This window comes from Labrus mixtus, chromosome 5 (genome assembly GCF_963584025.1).
Source record: "Labrus mixtus chromosome 5, fLabMix1.1, whole genome shotgun sequence".
NCBI classification, from domain to species: domain Eukaryota; kingdom Metazoa; phylum Chordata; class Actinopteri; order Labriformes; family Labridae; genus Labrus; species Labrus mixtus.
This window is the reverse complement of record NC_083616.1, coordinates 10987485-11010245: the sequence shown is the minus strand read 5'-3', so window position 1 is coordinate 11010245 and position 22761 is coordinate 10987485. Positions and strand designations below refer to the sequence as shown.

Sequence of the window (22761 nt, the reverse complement as noted above, 5' to 3'; positions counted from 1 at the left end):
CTGATGGGAATGTTATTAGTTTTTGAAGTATTTGGTCTTACATCAAAGTAGTGGTTGACTTAAGGATCACAACCATGTATACTATATTTCAATTCGGGGGCATTAACTGTTTAAACCATCCATTCAATAGATGTAAAGACACTCCTACTAAACCCACAAATATTGAGTCGAGGGTGTTTCTACTAATAAAAAACAAGTGCATTAGTGCATTTATTTTGTCTGTTTGTTTAATGTCTGTGTGGGTTTTTGCAACATTCCCAAGCACCCCCCCCACACACACACACACACACACACACACACACACACACACAGATGGATTACATTCCACTCGTCATAATGGAACCATCTCTGTGAAATGGCACCGAATGGTCCAGGGTATTGACCATGAAAGAGCAGCGGAGATAAAGATGAGAAACAGCAGAGCAATCAAACAATGAGTTACGATTCATCAAGGGATGAGATCAACAGTGATCAGTATGTGAGCTATGCAGCCAGAGCCTTCATCCCTGTTATTGTCAGTATTGGCAAAACGCTAGCCGTCTTAAGCTGCAGAAAAGCAGCTAATTCAATTATGTCCACATCAGCTTGTTATCAGAATATCACAGAGACTGTCACAATAACAGGTTCAAAAAAGTTATTTTCTGATACATGTGCCAAAAAGAGTGTGCGTCCTTTGACACTGAACACAAAATAAACTCCGAGCACACTCGTTTATAAGGTGTCAGTAATTTGTGAAGGAGGCAGGTTTATTACTGTCTAATGGAAAAGTGAAGGCTTTTTCACACAGTATTAACACATTCTGCCAGCATCAGTACTGTATGGAGTGAATGGCTGTCAAATGAAAAAAGGAATGTGTGAACATTGAATTATGCCTGCAGGATTAAGGCCACACAGCTGAAAACCCTTGCGAATTCACCAAGGATGCTGGAATATTAAATCAATATGGCTTACATCATTGTGACACATACATCAGAAAAAAATTCCCAAAATGCCAAAAAACTGAAAAAAATCAATGAAGCCCCAGTGTGTAAAGGACATGCAGAATCATAGTGCATCTCCTTATTGCCTGTACAGACCAGCGGTGAGGATGTGTTGACCTCTGCAGACCATCAGCCCATCCTCCCTCTTACCCTAACTGACCAAATGTGCCTATTTATTCATCAGAGGTGGCAGACAAAAGAGATGTTATTTCCCCTGAGGGCTCTGCACGACCACATAAGCATCTTATTTGATTATGTTTGGGTATAATAACTGTTCCAAGGACTAACAGAGGAATTAAAATGTCTCCTTTTTTTCAGAAGCCAGGAGGCTGACAGTCGGGTGTGCATAAAGACACATTCACACATGAATGAAGGGAAATTAAAATCACTTAACACACAAGCATTTAAGCAGAATTTTTAACATGTGCTAATGCAGGGCATGATATATCACATTATGAAGCATGATATAATAAATATAACTGACATTAGTTGCCATCTGAATGACAACTGAATGTTTCCACAATCAGACCCAATAATATGTCAGTGCTCAACCAGAGACTTTGTAACGGTAAAATCCCACGTGGCCTGAATAAATATGTTGTGCCATAAGTGTTGCTCGGGGGAAACGAGAGATGTGGTGGTACTGCAGATGCAAATATGCAATTACATGAAGTACATAGATAAACTCGAAAGGAGACTGCATCATAAATAAACATGCCAATGCTTAGGGTAAATGCGTAATTTATTCTATTTGAGTCAATGAAAACTGTGGAAGTAATTAGAAACATTCTGATCTTTGATGCATCAATATTTCATAATGATACTCGCTGCATGTGTATCTGTAAACAAAGTTTGCAAAGACTGGAACATAAACTATGATAATATCAGATAAACAGTTTAACATTCCAGTACGCTTACTGAACATCAACTTGGCAATTAAATCATGTCAGCCGTTCAACTGGATCAGTGTACACAGTTTAACAGCAAGAACAGTTTTCATAGTACACATATGTTCTTTATGTCAAATAAGGACACAAGTACAGTGTGTGTTCAGGAAATAATCGTGCTTTGACCAACACGACTAATAACTGAATCTTGAAAAAAATAATTTTCTTCTGCAGTGTTAGATGCTAAAACTTAATTCATTTTATTTTGTATTTACATCATTCTGAGTTTTACAAGGGGAAAAAAAGTCGCAGTGTTTTGATTTTGCAGCTGAAACTGTGACCTTAGAAACGAAGGGGGTCATTTCCGAGCTTTGTGGAAAAACTTCCTAAACAGTATCCTGTCTGCAGCTCATTGTTAGACATGGATTTCCCAAGGACTGTTTGCACTATGAGGGCTCCAACCTCTTAGTCCTATAAATCATTTTACAACGCAACTTAAGACATTGTTTCTTCCTGTCTAGATCCTTTCTTGTGTTGTACTCAATATCTGATGTACAGTGCTTTGGACAAAACTGCTGCCACGAAAATAGCAAATGAGACAGAAGAATGAAGTGCAATGCAAAAAGGAGGATGTTAATGCTGGCATTAAAAGAAAAAAAAACTTGTGAAACTAATTGCAGGTGTGTGCTTGTTCCTTGTTTTTCCTTCACCTGAGGTAAATGTTCCAAATGACAAAGGGAGAACAACGTTACAGGACATGGTTTTCTGGAAACATCTGATAAAAAGGGCAGTGGATTAAATCCACAGTACAGCACAGTCACAGTTATTGATTAGATTTTGCACTCGCAGAGGTAAAAAGACTGTGCTGAACTTCTTTCCGCACAATAACCCGATAGGTGGGTTTGTTAACGATAGAAGGTTGGTTGATTGACTAGACAAAGATTGTAGTGGTTTTACATATTAACTTCATCAATTAATACATTTTTGCATTCATGTTTTGCTTTTCTTTGTAAACATGAGGGGGAAATAGAGGTAGCAGGTAGCAGGTGTATCACTGTGAGGTAATGCAGCAGGAAGGGACACAATGAGATGTGGCATGAAATGCTTGTCATTTGCTTGACCTGGAATATATGGTCCAAAATTATTAACTGAACAATGGACCTCCCATTGCCTGTGTATGAAGCAAACTGGAAAAGTAAGATTTTTTTTAGAACACTTATCATGATTTCAAATATTTACACAGCAGCCATTTTTGTCTGACATCATGGACAAGGTGGGAACTCTTGTTATAATATTGTACGGTATATAAAACACAAGAAATCTGATAAGACAGTGTAATTTCACAGGGACTAACAATATGCAAAACATATGGAGGGACAAGTGCTCATATTTAAAGTAGGGCTGTCAGCATTAATCATGACGACATTAATGTCCAAAATGAACATATTTGTTTCTAAGTAGTGTGTCCTTGAAGTGCCGCAGATTTTCCTTGTCATTGTTTATTTAGTTGCAGGTGCAGTAGTAGTAGTAATGAAGTCATAGCTAATTGGAGTATCCCTGAATTGCAAATCTGAACAATAGTACAACAGCATTACAGCACTTGAGCTTCCCATCTTGAGTTACATCATCTGAATATGGGGAATTTGCCAGAGCATGTGATTGAGCCTACCATTTAAATACAGCTTTTGGCGGGAGGGTATTACTTCAATTACATCTTTGTGGAGGTCTTGTAAAGCTAAAAGTGTTGAACAAGCAAATTGTGTTTCTTTAATTATATTCTTTTAACAGCTTTAAGATTGTCTTTCACAATGTTACATCATTTAACCAACCTAGTTAGGTGCCAAGTTCTAATTAGGTTGCATTAATCAATAATAAACAGGAACAGGCGAGCATACCATGCCCCAATTACGGATGCAACAACTCTTTGACAGCATTTAACACAATTATTCCTGCAGTCTTTCAAACAGAACGAAACAAGGTTTAACTGGCCAAAATCAATCTTTCAACAATCTATATGTGTTTGATCTGATGATTGTAAGAAATAAAAAAGTGATTTGATTAATATTAAATATTTTAGAAATGAAGGTGAGTGCAGTTGCTCATGCTTGTTTCAGTTGAACAAGACTCTTGAAGGCTTCCTACACCTGCAGCATGCCATCCAGGTTTTAAAATGAGTATAGTCAGCCTCCAATCCCTCCTCTGGATAATAGTTTCATTATTATATGAACTCAAATGTTATTGAAGTAAAATATGATCTGTGGAATTAGCTGATTGTGAGAAACATTCAAAACTTGGTACAGGAAGACACCTCTTTTTGTATCTCTTGGTCCCATTTTTGACTTTGTTCTTTGGTTTTTAAGTCTGGCTTTGTATCACAGGAGCATGTCGAATCTATTTCGCTTTTTAAAAAAGTGAGTCAGTGTCCTAATGAAACAGTGATATGAAGAGATTTAAAATGTCTGAACACATTACTACTTGAAAGTTAATTATTATGTGTTATTAATAATCGTTTCTAATAATTACCTTCAATAGAGATGGTTTGATCTGAAATTAAAGAAAAGAAGGATACAAAAAAAAGAATTTACCATTTGGGGCAACCGAACCAAATAAAGTGTAAACGGCAGTCCAAATGAGGTTCCTCAGGGCAACTGGACAATCATTAGTGATGAGATTGGATAGCTATATGTTAAAAAAGCTGCTGTTATCCAGTGGTTAGTCTTACTAACCATTCTAATGTCGACCAAAAGTGAGCTTATTTGCATCATTTGTGGTAACACCCTGTCAGCTTAGCATATGGATTTTCTAGATTTGCTTTGTTATACAACAAAAATGGGTGAGAAAAATAGTTTTATTGAGTGGACTTGACCAATTGAGCCTTGGTGTCATGGTTAGAGAAAGGCCTAGATATTATTTGAGGGTTTCAGAACCAAAAATAAACCAAAAGAAGCAAAACAGGTGATAAACTGCATTGTAAAATAGTTAACTAATTAGTTAAACATATTGGTTTTTACCTGTAACAGAAAAAGATTAGTTTCCATCCAAACAAGACTTAAAAAAACTTACATTGAGAATCTGGAACAAGACAACGTTTCACTCAAAATTGTCTAAATGGTTCATGGATTATTAAAAAAGCTAGTGAACCAATATATTTTGATTCACTTTTGGCTTCATCGACAATTATATGCACACACTGCAAATTCATTTTTACTTTCCTCTTTAGACTGGCTTTATCTTGAACAAATGCAAGATGAAAACTACTGTGAATAGAATAACACTCTTCCCCTACAGTACAGTGGTACGTCCAATTTACATTTGTATTGCTACATAAATACAACGCCAACAACTCCCATTCCTTACTTAGCTTGTTAATGTGTTTACAAATATGGGCTTAAATCATGCTTTAATAGACTTGAAAAGATACATGATTGGGAGTTCTACAGTATGAGTTCAGAGTGCTGAGTGAGTGAGCTTTACACATTCCTCAAAGGCAGCAATCTATAAGACTTAAAGGAGCATAATACAAGGTGTCCCCAAGGTAGACTACTGTGGGAAAGTCAGATGGTTGAAGCTTAAAGAAATAGATAGTAAATACATTGACAATTCTTAACACTCAATACATTGGACAGGCACTTGCTCAAGGTAAGCTGAAGCATTTATTGCTATCAATATCAGGACAGTTGACTGGTCTCATAGTTGATTCTCCTCATAGTATATTCAGAGTGTAACCTATTTGGTTTAATGAGATTAAATCATATAACAACCCAAATAATATGGAGTTTGTGAGACCAAAAATACAGATACAGATTTATGATGAAAAGAAATCACTGGTTTCTACTATGGCAGCTGCTGTTTTGATTTTTTGGGTTGGAATGGAAATAGAGCTTTTCATTGTGGCTTATGCCCCAGTTTTGCACTAATGTGAATATGCAGAGGTACTCAGGAGTCTGAATTCATAAAGAAATACTTTCGGCTACATATCTGAATATGAAAAATTGTCTGGATTTAGGTGCTGTTGGACAAACACCGGCCGTGGCCTTCATTCTAAATCACCCAAGTTACCCAAATACATGTTTGATAGACCCAGCTAATAACATTGGCCAAGTGATGTATTGATTGGGTTTTAATGCATCCCTTTAGAACTCTATAAGTCAGTGTAAAAAGTTTGATGTCCTACACTGCTTTCATAATAACAAGTGTCAGAGCAACCTGTCTTATTGTATTTTTATTAAATGTATCCATCCATGGCCATCGTGTTCCCAAGAAGATTACATTTTCAGCGAGATAGTGTCTTTGTCGAGGTGCAGGAATCACAAAGAAATTGTTTGAGGAACAGTCAGATGAAACGATGTCAATGGTCTTAACTACACAATCCCCTTAGATTGAACACATTTAACACTTTGAGATAAACTCTGAAGAAGTATGTGCCATATGGAGATCAGTGCACTGATGCCTGCGTAGTAAGAATCGGTATTAACAAGTCACTCCACCGCAGTCTGAAGATGGCTCCGTCTGCAAATGAACACAGAATGATGTTGTTGTTTCTCTGGTCACTGTGCATCTATTCAATTGTCAACCCCATTCAAATTGCAACACACTCAAGCTCTGTTTGAGAACATGTGTGTGATATTTAATGCCTGACTGAAACGGCTCAGCCTCTGGTCAAATACTGAGATTATATCCATAACCAAGGAAGTCATTTGTCAGCTTGCACACATGAATACCCCACCTGCGTTCCATGTTTTATTTAGCTAATACATCTCCCCAGGCATTTCCATTTCGCTGCTGCTGTTGTTGTTGTCGCTAGTGCATTTCTCTGTAACAACCCATTAAAGAGAGAAAGAATTAGAGGGAAGTATCAAGGTAAGAGACAACAATGCATGCACTCAAACAGCTAATTGTAATAACCTGACACAAGTGAGTAATTTAGCTGCCTAAAAACGAGCCCCGAGATCCAGTAGGAGCACTTTAGAAGAATGGATTAGGCTGGAGGCCATTACACACCAAGACATTTAGACAGAAAAAGGAGATCCATCTTTCTTTGGGCTGGACTTGTATATAAAATGCTCCGGCTTACCATATTAGGAAAATATCTGAGATTATCACAGAAGCGTGTTAACATAATGTTGTGCATATTGCATTCTTTGTTCCAGACTGCCTTCCAAGCATCCATTATTTATTAAAAAATCATCTATCATTAATCATATACGACATGCCAGTTAAATCAGTAATTACAGAGAAATTGTGGCCATGCAACACGCACTAAATGGACAAAATTAGGTCAGACTTAAACAAAAGCCTGATTAAGTTCCTTGTTCTGGTTCCACATGAGCGAACTTGACAAATAGCAGTTTGTCTTTTTGCGAATGAATCAATTGATTACTTCCGAATGAAACAGTGACAGATTTTAAGTGATATATTATTAAGCAAATGTGTTTTATTAATGTGCACTGACATTATACACTGGTGAATACAGTGATTTGCAAAGTAATGTGGCCTGTTTCTATTTGCAATAATGGGGAATAAGTCCTAATTTCTTTCATATTACTTGTGATGTGGAGTATTTGGCTCTGAAGGTGCTGAAACACTAGGGGACAAATATGTTCCAAATAAATCCAGAATAGAGTCCTGTGCCTAAAAAGAGATTAACAAGAACCAAAGTCAAACAATATAAAAATAGTATATTTATCTATAATTAGGTTAAAGTATGTAAGTATGACAGTTTGGTACAAACTGAGGTTACAGCTCAATTGGCAAATGTTTTAGCTTGAAGTGTCATTTAAGAAGTTTGACACCTCTTCTCACCATTAGATTTCACACTAACCAACAAAATGTATTATAAGAAAACTATAAACTTCTTACAGCCATATTTCAATCAGCCCAATTAAACTGTAATTATCTAGTACTGCAATGTCAGTACTAAATAACAATAACTTCTTTCTTCTTCTTCTGTTTTAGCAATATTCAGTGAGAAACACAAAGCTTGCTGGATGAAAAAAAACTGAAATTAAAAACTTAAACAGGAAGTAGAGCAGTGAAACAACTCAGAAAAAGGATTGTCATGTATCCAAATTCAGGTCTAGACCTAGTTTTTTCACTCATTTAAAGTAAAAAGTGATTTGATACTGATTTTCTCAGACTACTGCAAAGCTTCTTTCCAAAAATGGCAGTCAGCCACCTGGAAACAAAATTAGAGGCACCTTTATCCCCACCAATTTATTTCTCTGGGAGGAACCAGGGCATATGACTCATTCTGGGAAAGGGGTTACATCATGAAAAGGTGCTGTATGAAACAGACCACAAGCTAAGAGAGGAACACTTTCCCAACAGGCACGAGCACAGACCAAACCTTGCACCTTCTTAAAGAGGTGAAAGATATAAAAATACATGTGTGATGTTTATGCATCAGCGAAGTGAACTTTCTTTATTCTAATCCAGTGCTGTTATATTGGTATGCAAATGACAAAGCTACTGGCACTGACATAAGAGAGAAATCAGAATGTTCTAGTCACCAAAAGTTCAGAGGTGAAGACAGCAGGATCAGGAAGCAGATCAGAGCGGGTGAAAAACCTCTCAGCTCTGCCTTCATCTTGCCATGCTTATGCAGTGTATACTAATGGGCTTCTTGCAGGTTGCTCTCTGCTCTCCCCTTTTTTTCCCCAATGGGAGCACTTCCTCCCTGCAGCAAAGCCAGGTTGTGCTAATTCTGGAGACATCTGAGTATCTGGTCCCGAGCATTGCAAAGTTCCCCTGGTGGGAGGGGCCAGAACAATACGGGGCTGACAATAAGATGAACCCCTACAAGAAAAAAATCTGTATAACCCAAAGGGGTTACTTTCTAGGAGCAGGGTGCTATTGTTTTCCTCATTTCCTCAGGCTTGTAAAGCTGATCCACCATCAGCAACACAGCTTTATGCCACAAGCATGGCAATGAGCTTGCTTTCTCTGGGCCTTTTGACATTTCTTGCCTTGTAATAGCAAGCAAAAAGCTATTAAGCCAGTAATCAATTGGCGTATCTGGAGGGAGAAAGCATTCTGAAGGTGCAGACATTCACTAAAATGATTGAAAGTTTCTTGTTTGTGGTGCTTACCTTGGCTTTGACACACTTTATTTCTTTTGGGACAAAGCAGCTGCTGCATTTCATTTACAGAACAGCTTATCTGCAAAATTGCAAAACAAGAAAAAAAGACAGATTTGTGCAAAACTGGAACACACTAAAGGACCAAAAAGGACCCAATTAATTTAAATAATCACACACACACACACGCGCACACACACATGCACGCACGCACGCACGCACGCACGCACGCACGCACGCACGCACACACACACACACACACACACACACACAAATTAGGAAAAAGATGGTCTTAAATCATGTATCACAGGTTGTAATGGTGTTGATAGGCCAGAACATTTATAATCAGGGTGACATCAGCTCACAGCGCTGACTCATCCATGCCCTCAGGACAGTCTGGAGTCAGACATCGGTGAGGTGAGAAGGAGGTCATCACACACACATCAAACCACATTACATCATCTGACCCTGAAAACCCTTTTTTGTGGGGGATCAAGCAAAGCACTAATGATATATACTGTACAGAGCTTAAGGTTACAGTAGAAAATGTTAAGATAGACCAGTTTTTGCCTGGTGTTTCTTGAAAGCAGATTCAATTTTACTAAACACTACAATTTGGTGGGGCGCCTGGGTGGCAGAGAGGAAAACCACTTGGCCACCGTCACAGCGACCGGGGTAAGCAGGATTTGAGATCAGCCATTCCAAATTGAAAGAAAAAAAAAGGAAACAGCACTGAAACATCAACAGCATATTGAGTTAGGCGACTGAAAATAGCAGTGCAATTCTGAATATAAATTCCATCAGCCATATTACTGGCATAATTTACGTGTTGTGCCTGAGCTGTATTACTCACTGGCAGATCAACACACAGAAGCTACACTGTTAGCAAAGAAGCTGAGTCTAAAGAGGATGAGTCAGATGAAGAAGATTGATGAAGTTAATTTAAAGTGAGTTTTTTTTATTCAATTTGGATTTAAACCACATCAATTAGGTTAATAAAAATGCAGTAGCTCAGATATATATGTGAAATATTATGAAAGCTATCAGATAATAAAAACATGAAACTCTCTTGTCCAAAATCAAGGCAATTTGTGTATTGGATAGCATGTGTGCGAGAGCAGCACTGCTATCAAAAATAGGCAACTGCAGCACTGGATTAGTTTCATCTCATCTGCGCAAAGAAAGACAAAGCTGCCAAGTAAGTGCTGCTGAAATCCAAACAGCAGACTTGTATGTGCGTGTGGTCACTTTCCCTCCATCGTGGCCCGTGCATTTGTGCAGCACTGCAAAGCCACAATGGTCTTCTAAAGGAAAAAGGACAGAATTTAACTGCTCCCGCTTATTTCACAGATTTTCCAGACAAATAATTTCAGGTTTGTGCCCACTATAGCGCCAGCCCTCTGTCCGTCCCACTCTCTCTGGCCTATAATTACATGCCACTCATTTGATTTGTTCATTAGTTCGAGCCTCGGCTGGGTAGAAGCAAAACGGAACCCTCTCATTAGTGGTTCATGACTCTACTCTCTCCATGGAAAACAGCAACAGAGATGAGGGAGAGGGGAAACTGGCGGGGAGACCTTGTTTTAACCCAAAGCACACGTCTTCATGAAGAGAGACAGCAGGGAATGTATACTGTCAAAACAAGGCTATCTGTAAAACCTCTTACAAAAAGACACTGCTGTGTTGTTCAGAAGGTCAACAAACCCATGATCAACAAATATAGAGAGTACAGATAACAAAATAATGAAGGTGTTTGAAAAAAACTAAAACTTTTTCTGAGATCATTTAAATTCACAGTTCTCTAACATGGAATTCATTTCAATATGCCTTATCTCTTAAACAGGATCTTGTGAAGACCTGCAGTTGTAGATGTGTTCCTGCGCTCTAATTTCCAATACAATCCAATAAGAAAGCAAAGGCGAGAAGCAACACATGTGATATAACAATGTGGCAAGCAACTTAATCTGAAATAATGAGGCTCTGCTGTCTATCAGTATTCTCATGACTACCAAGAGGCATTCATATTTTATAACTATTTATTTATATCTCCAGGCAGGTATGCAGGTTGTTGTCAGCTGCATTCAGTTCTTTCAAATCAAACCAAATCATTGGAATCATAAATATGCATCAAGCGATATTATAAATATTCATTGCATCAAAGCAAGGCCTAAATATAAGTATAGAATTAAGAATTCATGCTTTTTCAGGGGTCTGATTTATGTTTTCTTAATCAATTTAAACTTGTATATATATATGGGCTCTAAACCGTCAGCAGGGTTAAATCTAATCTAAAACTGCACAGGACTAAAGAAGGAAGACAGGAAGTAAACGATCATTTGGTATTTTACATGTTTTGCTCAAAAAACCCAAGCAACCACCATTCTGGGCTTGCAAGTGATTGTACTTAAGAATATAGGAGTGGCAGACTTATTCCTACAGTAGCTCTAAATGATGACCCTTGCATGGTGATCTAAAGCAGTTACAATAGAAATCATGTTCATAATAAAGAAAGGAGCACCAAGGCTGGTGAGAATTAAGGTTTTGCTAAAACCTAATGGACCTATGACCCCTAATTGGAATTGTGCAGGTCTGCAAAATTGGGGTAAAAAAAAAGAAGTGTGGTCTTGATATTGACAAAAGAAAAAAAGTGGTGAAAAGTCCCCAAAGTGGTGGATGTATTTTCTGAAGACAACAAATCTCAAAAATGTGTGGCAATGAAAAACCGGCTAAGATATATTTGTTGTTTTGTTGTTTTGTAGAGTACATAGCAGAGTTAATCTGCTGGCCCAGCAAATACGCTGCTCAGAAGGATGGTCAATGGCAGTAAAAAAAAAAATGAAACAACTGAGTATGTTTGAATGTAACTAGGTAATATCACAGTGAATTTAACAATAACTGTCCACCTCATTAATGTTCTTTGCTCTGCAAACATATGAATACACATCTTTTATCTTCTTACTGTAGTTTCCCTGTGATGTTCTCAGTAAATTATTTAGCATGTATCAAACTAATAGGAGAAGTCACCAAGATCTTAAGAGGTAAATATTTCAGATGTTGAAAATGATAGCCAGAAGACAGGTACACGAGCAATAAGCACTCTCCACATGAGATCAAAAGCCAGGTTCTTTATTCTCTACACCCAGTGAGATCAGATGAGAGCTGGTTTAACGGACTGTCACACCAAGGGGAGCATTACACCCCAATGGTTTTTATCCACATGAAAAGCAGAGCACTGCTGAGGGGGGGTAAGGGACGAGCCCTGCAAATCACACACAATTCTTTTCTTCCTTTTCCGTGTACAGTCACAGCCACAGGCAGTGTCACCGCCCATTCAGTACCGCAGGAAAAAGAAGCTTTATGCCTCACCGAGGTGTCAGCATCCACTCCTCGCACAATCACTGGATATGCTGCTGCTGTAATTAAAGTCCTCTTCCTGCACTACACACACCATGACCTTTCCAAATGCAAACACTCATTGTCTCAGTTAAACCCAGGGCCCCTCTCTCAGATTGTTAAGGGACATTTTTATGTTGATAAAAGACAAAAAATTATGCAAGTACTGGCATGCACTTGAAAAATAAAACGTGTTACAGCTTCTTCTGGGAATGAAGGCTTGATGGGTTTTAACCGTCATTATGAGGGTGTCACTGGAACTTTGGCATAAACACTTGAGGAGACAGAATACTCGTGATAGGCACAATCATAACCTATAATCAGAAGATATGCAAATGACAGAGATGTTTCCCCTGATGCTGAAGTGCCAGTTGTCGTTTGCTTCCCTGGGAGCTCTCCCGTCAGCGCTCACGCAGGAGAATGGGAGTGATGGCAGAGAGGGCTGTTTGTTTAACATGTCACTGGAGCAGCCGTGGTGAGAGTGTGGGACCAGATGGAGAAGTGGAGGAGGCAGGGAATCCATCTACAGAGGGTATAGTCCCCTCAGTCTCTGCTAGACTAAACTGCACATGAGGTGCATTGCAGAATGCAAAAATACTCCTACAAAACAAGCTACAGTTACTTGCATTTAACACAAATTTATATATCAGTATTTGTCGAGGTTGAGGTGGCTACAATAATGTTATCGGCCTCTGATCGACATATTAGCCCCTTAAAAATATACTGGTTTCAGGTCAATGATCTTTTGACAATGACAAAATAACAGCTGTGCTAGCACATAGTACAATGTCAGTTAAAGTTAGCAACACATTAGCATTAATATTTTTCAGTTGCACTGGTTTGGAGAGGTGTATTAGCTCGTTCTTTGGTCTAGGTATCTAAATATGTATCAGCAAGGATTTTAAACAGACTAAGTGTAAGCTTAACTTTAAGGAATCTTTTTGTCCTAAAAAATTATTAATCATGCCCAGAAAAGAAGCCTGAGTAAACACCACTGTTTTTTCAAAGAGACAAAATGTGAACACACACACACACCATGGTTCACCCCTTCTCTATGAAATGACACCGTATTTTGTTCTCATTTAAGCTTTTTATATTCAGTAAGAGGGTGAGGTACAAAGGGCCTAAAGCTGTCTGGGGTCATTAAACCACACATTTTCTTTCGTCTTTCAGAATGTGTTTTCTGGCACTTACAGCAGAGAAAGCTGACAGATTAGACAGGGGGCTGCGTTCACAGGCTGCCTGTGGGCTTCAGGAGGGTGGGCTGCTCGCTGGTGCTTGGGGCAGAATAAACCACACCTGTCAGTGTTTGACGGGCCAATCCAGGAGTGCAGTCATAGAGAGGTATGATTGATGATATTATGTACTTACACAGGATCTGAATGCCAGCACACTCTCGTGGTTTAATCCCTGTTCCTTCATCCCACATCCGGGTCTAGAAGATGGCGTGTATGACGCCAAACCCCCTCTCCCTGAAGTGTCAAGACCACCATTACTAATCAATTCTTAGAGGCAGGACTCATGTAATACAGCAGCTGTACTACAAATCACTGTTCATTCATATCCACTACAGCACAGTGAGACAAGTGATGAAACTGATGGATAGATTAGAGTTTAGTTTGAACTAAAAGTGAATTTCTTCTGACAAATCAGAAAGAAAAACTGGTTATGGATTTAATGTCACATTGGCCTCCACCTGTTCATTTATAAAGTAGAAAAAACCCCGGCCATAGAATTCTCTGTGATGCATATGTTGATACATGTTTTCTTTTAAATGAAAGCCAGTCATGATGAGCATTCACCTTTACTTGAATCAAATTATGTTCAAAAAAATCTCACATATTGAATAGCTTGAAATGAGTTTTTATCCTGCACAGACAAAATGCTTTGAACAGTTTAAACAGCCTTCCTGTTTGACAAGACTGACCCCTAGTGGTGCTTCAAGATACTTAATTTAAACATATACAGCCCTCTGTTTAGCTGTCAATGCAACAGACATATTAATCCTGGAGTCTCCTGTTACAAGGTAAAACACACAGGTCAGGCTATACATACGCACAGAGTCTGCTAACAGTATAAGAATCAACCCTGTCAGGCTGTAAATCCACGAAGAAGCAGAGCTACACTGCAGAGATTAAACCAACCATCCCCCAGTCAGACCACAGAGAGCTCATTGTAGCTGGAAAGCATATAAAGTGAAGAAAGGAGAATGATTTTGGCAGTGATTTTCAGTTATAGTTTGGGCTCAGTGGCTTTAGAGGGTTATGAAATGATGAAGACAAAGCACTGTACTGAAATATGAGGAATTATTGCAAACAATGTGTGCTATAAAGGCACAAATATGGAACTGACATTTATTAATGAGAGCTCTCCAATTTGTTTGTTAGAAGGCTGACAACGTATTGGACCATTCAAGAACACTGTATTATCTCAGGGATTAAAAGTGACAATCCTCAGAGGAATGACACATTTTACCGAGGAGGAAACCTACCTGAGCATCCAAAGACACACGACCTGAGATCAAAGAAGAGGTGGCCGCTGATGCATCATCGACAGCGACAAGTTATCATCAATAGCACTTCACCGCATTATCATCAATCTCTCTCTGGAAAGACAAAAGTATCTCTCCATGCTAAATCATGAAATCAATGCATTTCTATCACTGAGAGGAATTGGTCGCCCAGTGATCTCAGCGGCTGAGTAATGTGAAATCTATCGCAGGTTAGTCCGCATGGCCTGGACAAGATCAAAGACAAGACCCCAGAAAAAGTTTGTATTGATCAGCAGAAAGGACAGTGTGAGTGGAATCTGAAACAATGACTTTGAGATAAGTTATTTCGGGGGGGTTTTTCGAGAAAAGACAGAGTCAAATAATTTGTAAAACTCTTTTAACCTATAATACAAAAAAATATATTTTTAAACAATTAACTAAAATTGACCTTTATCTAAAAAGCATATATTTCACTTTCCCACAACTTACAAGTGCTTCCCCCTTACAATGCAGAAAAAAAGGTAGTACCTTTTTACCTTCTTTGTCATTATGACCTGCAGTATTGACCAAATCTCCCTTTTAAGACACTTTTACTTAAATTGTCTAATTGTGTTTTGCATCTACTGAACAGTGTGTTTTCTTTTGAATTGATTTACAACTGATAGAACGGCACTCTACTGGTGAACTTGTAAGAAGTAAATAATTGCTGTTTTACAGAGGAGAAAAGGCAGGACTTGTTACTTATTGAAACAAATCTGTTTTAGTGTGTGCAATAGTTCTCAGCTTTGAAGTCAGAATTACCTTGGGCCACTTGGGGTTGAGCTCACAAGCTTTTTCAGCATCGTCCAGCGCCGCCAGGTGCTGTCCCAGTTTGAGAAGTGCTGCTGAGCGATTACTGTACAGGATGCAGTTCTGTGGGTCGGCTTGCAGGGCGTTAGTGTACAAATGGACGGCCGTCTGAAAGTCCCCACGCTGACACGCCTCGTTGCTCTGCTGCACCTTCTCCATGAACTCGGCTTTGCTGAGACCAAACCTGGCCCCTCCATCTCCAGAAACACACCGGAAAGGTCTTCCCGCTGTCCGAGAGCCAAAGACTGAAAACTGGAGAAAGGAAACAGAGAGGGAGGGGCAGAGCTAATATCAGTCTAATTATATAAAAAAAATATATGATAAAACCATATCAACTGGAATGTCCTACTGTAGATTAAACATACAGCTAAAGGGGCGTCTGTGACCTAGTGGATGGTGCTCCCGCCTCATGTGTGGAGACCGTTGTCCTCCAGGCGGGCGGCCCGGGTTTTGAATCAAACTCTTTTCCCTCATGTCTTTGTTGACTATATCCACTTCCCTGTCTCTGAATATAGGTATAAAACGCCCAAAAAGAAACCTCTAAAAAAAAACATGCAGCTAAAATGTTAAGGCCGAATAAATGTGAGTGTATCTCCAACCGACTCATCTTCTCATGCACAAGCAAATAAAACAAATACTGTAGCTTTATTTAATAACTAAGCTGTTGGTTCCTTTTTCACAGCACCTCTATTTCATGTTATGTACCCACTAATATTGAAGACAGCTAAAAAAATGTAAGATCGACCAGCTCTGAGACACTTCTTAATTCACTAAGTGGCTTTCTGAGACACAGAAGTTCTTAACTGAACTGTTAGTGTTATATGTTTTACTTGTAATGTACCTGTTATAACAAGTCAATGTTAATGTATGACGCAAAAAAGTGTACAAACCTGGAGAGATAGGATACATATAGGCTAACAACAATTTCCTCATATGAATGAATGTGATTAAGTTTACATTTTAAAAAATCAAAGACTACTGCAAATCCAATTCTGAGAAATTATAAACTTACAGTTTAAAGGGCCTTTCAGAAAGGACCCGCTGCGCTCGCCACGGAGCGGGGCGCAGAGCACGTTAACACGACAAAAAAAGAACCGGGGCTAGATGACTGGAACAATAGTCAGGGAACTAGCTACTTCTTTTCTATCCCTATCTGAAAGATGTTTTAACGTGACCCTGTGCTGCGCTCAGCTCGGCGGCATGCAGATGCGCTCTTGCGCGGAGCAACACATAGGCCTAGACAATGAATGGGCTTGACAGTGGTGCACAGCTAACTTTATGGACTTAATGAAAGATCCATAAAGTTAGACATAATGAATTACCTTTTTTTCCCTCACCTATATGTCTATGAAACTTTAAGGGTTAAAACTAGGAGAGGTCTTAAGCGCACAAAGTTTATCCTTTCAATCCTGCTAGTAGTGGGGTAGATCACAGTTCCCATCACAATCTGATACATCTGTTTGCTGGACAATAATATAAAGTGTATCTGCCATAACACAATTTAGATAATGTTATATTCCTGCGATTGATAATGACACACTATCACATGCCAAAATATTACATTTACATGAACTAACAAAAGGCAACTTGAATATAATTTACTACAGAACTCTTTTAGACAGAAAATCAATCGTCTCCTTTCAATAAAACAAACGTACATGACTTTCTTCCACTTTAGAATATCTGTCTGTCAAGGCCGTGCGCTACATTTTCCATGGGATATTCTAAGTAAAGCTGTACCTTACATAAAATAAAGCTCAAGCTTATATTGACCCAGATCACGGTGTTATTACATCTCAGCCTAGAAGTTAAAGAAATAAAGGTCATATGTATTGGGATGTTCAGCCTGTTAATCCTGTACAGCAGCTTAGTCTGTCGGGACATGAGCTGGAAACCAGAGGGTCGCTGGTTCAAGTCCTGGTGCGGAGTATTTAAGTGTGTAAGTTGGTCTGTTTGCTGGAGAGGTGCCAGGTCACTTCCAGAGTCCTGCTGAGGTGCCCTTGAGCAAGGCATCGAACCCTCACCAGATCTCAATTAATGCATGTCTATAGGTCCTGTTTGTGCATGTGTGTAATTTGAGCCTATGTGTATGTGAAGCATGTCTCTCAATAACAGTGTTAAACATGAATTTCCCTGGGGGGATTAGAAAGTATGTCAAATTTTAATTTAATTAAAAAAAAATGTAATTCAACAGAAGACATCTAAATTTCACTGAATGATCATCATCCACAAAATTAAACCTGACTGAAAGAGCGAGGGGCATGAATGCAGGATTTGTTTCTATTAGTTCACATTCATTTTCAGCTTGTTGAACTTCTGAACCGACAAACCAGCAAACCTTTTGACTGTGAGGTTAATTATCAGGATCCAAGTCTTGCTGTATCTGCATCCCACTGACACGGTCTGATTAGGTAGAAGATGAGGCCTGTTTCTATTTAGCAGGAACGGTTTGCTGAGTGTTACTGAATCATGAAATCCACTCGAGTTGCATGTTTTTAGGGCCGGCTTGCATTATATGCTACCTCTTTCTCACCACACCTCCTCAGACTGAATTCTGGGATAGGGCAGGCTGGGTAATTACTTCCAGAAGCCTGGGGAGTAGAAGCAGCAGACATGAGAGCTTTTGTAGGCTATCCAGTATTCAACTTCAAGTTACACTGTAGCAGCAATCAGTTTCATTTTTGCACCTTCAGACCTTCATCTTCTCGACATTTTGTGTTTTTCTTTTCAACTATTAAATTGTTTGGTTTTTTAAGTAATATAAAAGCATGGGAAAAATGATAACCTGCTTCATGTTGGCTGGATTTGAAAGGGTTTAGTGTTTTATTTCTCCCTCTAATAGCCTATTTAACACCTGTAGATCACTTATGCTGCAGAATTTACAAGGTAAACCAGTGGGGGAGAGTGCTCGGGAGATTTAAAACAAGCTGAGATTTGAGCATGTGTCCCATGGAGAGGAAACTCGCAAACTGACTAAAGGGACGACGGACTGTAATGTTCACTCGTGCTAACATTAAAAGGCTGGCTCCAAAACAAATCAAAGCTCAGCATTCATGATTGATTAGTGATTCCAGAGGCCAAGAATAATGTGCAGGATATTTTCTCTAAGACAGCCTCTGTAAGTCAGCTGATTAGCAGGAACCAGAGGAGGGGATGGTCCACTGTGAGCGCTGCTGTCTCATCTGCCACAACAAACAGGGGGCTGACAACTGTATCAGGGCAGGAAGGGTGGAGAGAGAGATAATAAAAGACAACACCAATATGCTACTGAGGACACCCACCAGCTAAATCATTAGACAAACAGACAGAGATGAACTCAAAAGGGGAATATAGCCAGGGATGCACATATTTTGAGTGTAATTGGTTTTGTGGATGAAGGCTACCACATGAATTTACTACCACTGTGCAAGCTTCTGTTCATGCACGAACAAAATATGTCTGGTTTTCAGCCTTTTTATTATCTGTACACTCTTTAGTTGACAGTTGAAGTCATATTTATGTTGACTATTGTCGGCTTCAAGAGAACCCACATATCTACTGTGCAGTACAGTACAGTGTGCAAGACTGGAAAATCGATAGAGGACTTTTACGAGGTTTTCTCAGGAATGGTCACTTGGCATTTCCTGCCAAGGAAGTAAAAAAAGTAGTATTCGGGGCGGCAGTAAAATGCCAAAAACTTCAAAAACAATAGTCGCTCAAGTGACAGCTATAACGTAGTTGTTATTAATCTATTTACCTTTTCTTTCAGAGTCGTTTGCTTCTCCATCCTGTCTCACTGCTTTGGTTAATGCGACCGATTATCGCTCTCATCCCATCACACGTATTCCCCGCTTTGTATCGTTTGTTTATTCTCCAAGAGGTGTTTCAAAGTGAGCCAAAAGTCCACGTTGTTGAGCGAGTGACGAGAAACTGCGAGGAAAAGCCACAAATACTTCACTGTTTGGCGTTCTGGGGAAACTTTTCTCAAGGAAAGTGCGCCATGTTGTCAAATCTTTTCCTTTTTTTCCTTGTCTTTTTTCCTCCTGTTGCCATAGCGGATTTCTGAGCGCTGTGCAGAGGGACATGAAGGTCTGTGGGAGCCTGAGTTGGGAAAATAAGACTACAATTTATCGACGTTAATACCGGTTTACCTATTGTTGGTAATTTGGTGAGTTTAAAACACGTTAAAAAAGTGGAATTACATTTTCATGCCGTTTGCGTAAAATGATATTAACAACAGAGATATGCATATCACCTCCGCGTACAAAGGGTTTGGGAGATGCTGCGTTAAGGTCACATTGTTAAGTTGTAATAACGAGTAACAAAGTGTAGGGCCTTTCAAATTGGCCTTGTGAGCTGTTATTTCCAGTTGAGCTATCAGGGATTTCTGACAGCGACTAAAAAATGTTAAAAATAAAGTACAAATTGTGGGAAATGTGGATCCAAGGCCCTTATACAATGTCTCTTGTATTCACATAGCACATACACTTCAGATGTGTAACACATTTTATTGTTCACAAGAAGGGGACGTGAAGTGTCTGAAACCTGCATTCTTTCTTATGGCCAGTGGGGGGTGGGCAATACAATAGAAAATTACCCACCTTTAAATTAATTTTATTATCTAAGTTAAGTTTAATAGTCCAATTTAAAGTAGGCTAGAAAAAAGAGAGGATAATGCAGTGTATACCTTCAAGCGTGTCTTTGTTTATCATAACAGTTAGATTTTTTTTCTTCTGGTTTACCAATTATTATATTTAAATATATAAAACTAAAAAAATCCACAAAACATGCCAAAAAAAATGTAGGCTAGCTGCAAATCAGGTAGTGGCAGTAACCATCTAGTAATAATGCATGGACATGCATTGTATTGGTATTACATATACTCATATAAAGACTTAATTTAAAGTGCTTGTAAAATTCCTGACACAAGTGTAGAAAAGAAAATGAACAAGGAACTATTGTATATTTGAAAGCTTTTATTTAAAAATTGTACAATGTGTTTTATCTTAAAATAACCTTTTCAATATTCCAACTTGGTTACCTAGTAGTTACTTAGTGGTAACTTAGTGTTTACCTAGTGGTTACCTAGTGGTTACTTAGTGTTTACCTAGTGGTTACCTAGTGGTTACTTAGTGTTTACCTAGTGGTTACTTAGTGTTTACCTAGTAGTTACTTAGTGGTTACCTAGTGGTTACCTAGTTGTTACCTAGTTGTTACTTAGTGTTTACCTAGTGGTTACTTAGTGGTTACCTAGTTGTTACTTAGTGGTTACCTAGTGGTTACTTAGTGGTTACCTAGTAGTTACTTAGTGGTTACTTAGTGGTTACCTAGTTGTTACTTAGTGTTTACCTAGTGGTTACTTAGTGGTTACCTAGTTGTTACTTAGTGTTTACCTGGTGGTTACTTAGTGGTTACCTAGTTGTTACTTTGTGTTTACCTAGTGGTTACCTAGTTGTTATTTAGTGTTTACCTAGTGGTTACTTAGTGGTTACCTAGTGGTTACTTAGTGGTTACCTAGTGGTTACTTAGTGGTTACTTAGTGGTTACCTAGTGGTTACTTAGTGGTTACCTAGTGGTTACTTAGTGGTTACCTAGTGGTTACCTAGTGGTTACTTAGTGTTTACCTAGTGGTTACTTATATGCCATATGCCGGTCTGGTCCATCAATGGGTGCAAGAGGATTTTATGTAGGTCCTGACATTGTTAATATACAGAAAATGTGTCATGCATGTAGGTGAAAAATAATCTATGGGTAGGCCTTTTGGAAAAGCTCACCGGGGCACACCGTGGCCACACCCTTTTACGTAGAATCGTGCGGAGCACAACGGGAGATCTTCAACATGTCTAGAACACACTGACAATGAGTTGGTAATGATCGGATAAAGAGGGCCTCTGTCAAGTGCCCCCGGATGTGCATCAATTGTTTAGAGTCCGACAAGCAACTTAAGAAACTAAATTAGCCTACTGCTCGGTATATGTTACCTGCGCCAATGAAAATGTATGATTATATGAAGTCGAAAATGACTTCAGCCACTGAGGGTCCCTCTGATGAAGGTCCTCCTGCTTTGTGCTTCAGAGAACACAAAAGCATTATTAAATGAAACCCTGCAGAACAAAGAACAGCAATCAGTCCTCCTAATGCAATCGTTTAAATGATACTTTGTGCACATATTTAGTGTTCCCTTACGAAACTTCGTCAAATAGCCTATGTATCCAGACCAATACTAGAACAAACAACTTTTTTGTATATTAAACCAAGACCACTACAAACCCAAAACCTTTTCTGTAAAGAACATGTTTTTGGAAAATTATAGATATATAGCTTGTAAAATAATGTGCAAATGTCTTGTTTATTTAGCAAGAGACAATGCTGTTGTCTTTTTTTTTGCTAGCCTACCTTTTTACAAAAAAAATCATTAACAGCTTTTCAATTACCTACAAAAAACCTCTGCACTGCCCATTCTAGCATTTTAAATGTAACTACTGCATACTCTAGGAGAGCAGAAAAATGATTGTAAGTGCAGCTCTTCACCAGCAGGTGGCGTTAGAGTCCTTAACAGAGCGCCATTTCGCCCTGACAGCAGCAGTTCATGAAAGGAGACAATAAAGTAACTTGAGAAGCTAAACTTTAGTGAGGCCTATAGCATGTATTTCTGATCAGATAATTGGCTGTTTTTAATGACAGTATGAATCATTTTAAGAGAACAGTAACGTCAGGAGCGTTTGCTATTTGGTGTCACCTATTCTAAAAATAAAAAGAATTGGCTTTTGGGTTAAAACAACAAATCCAAACATTAGTGGAATAAATGTGGCATGACAATCTCTATCTAAACAGGGACGAAAATCAAGCCCATGCTTCATTATAAATATGTGTAGACTTGTCTGCTGTAAAGTTTGTTTTTTGGTGCTAAAACTGTAAAGACTTAAGGATGTGACAAACTAACGCCAGCTGAAATATAATGTTGGTCTATTGTTATTTACTAGACTCCCCATTTGGTTCCATTCTTTGTTTTCAGTTTATCTATAGGTACTGCACATATCTTTCTATTAAACTCAATTTTTTTTCAACTTGTTTGATCAAGTTTAGGTAAATCCGGTTGGGTATGT

At 38.7% G+C, this 22761-nt stretch overlaps 1 protein-coding gene across 2 annotated transcripts in view; it reads right to left on the bottom strand.

The window, feature by feature from the left end:
- LOC132974027 (tetratricopeptide repeat protein 28-like) overlaps positions 1-19665 on the bottom strand; it is a 164650-nt gene extending 144985 nt beyond the window's left edge. For both annotated transcript variants that reach the window (XM_061037784.1, XM_061037785.1), the window contains exons 1-2: positions 19413-19665; positions 15629-15928 (exon numbers count right to left, since the gene is read on the bottom strand). In XM_061037784.1, the coding sequence (XP_060893767.1) occupies positions 15629-15928; positions 19413-19442 (330 nt within the window). In that variant the 5' untranslated portion in view covers positions 19443-19665. The remainder of the gene's footprint in view (positions 1-15628; positions 15929-19412) is intronic.
- Between the last annotated feature and the right edge of the window lie 3096 nt (positions 19666-22761).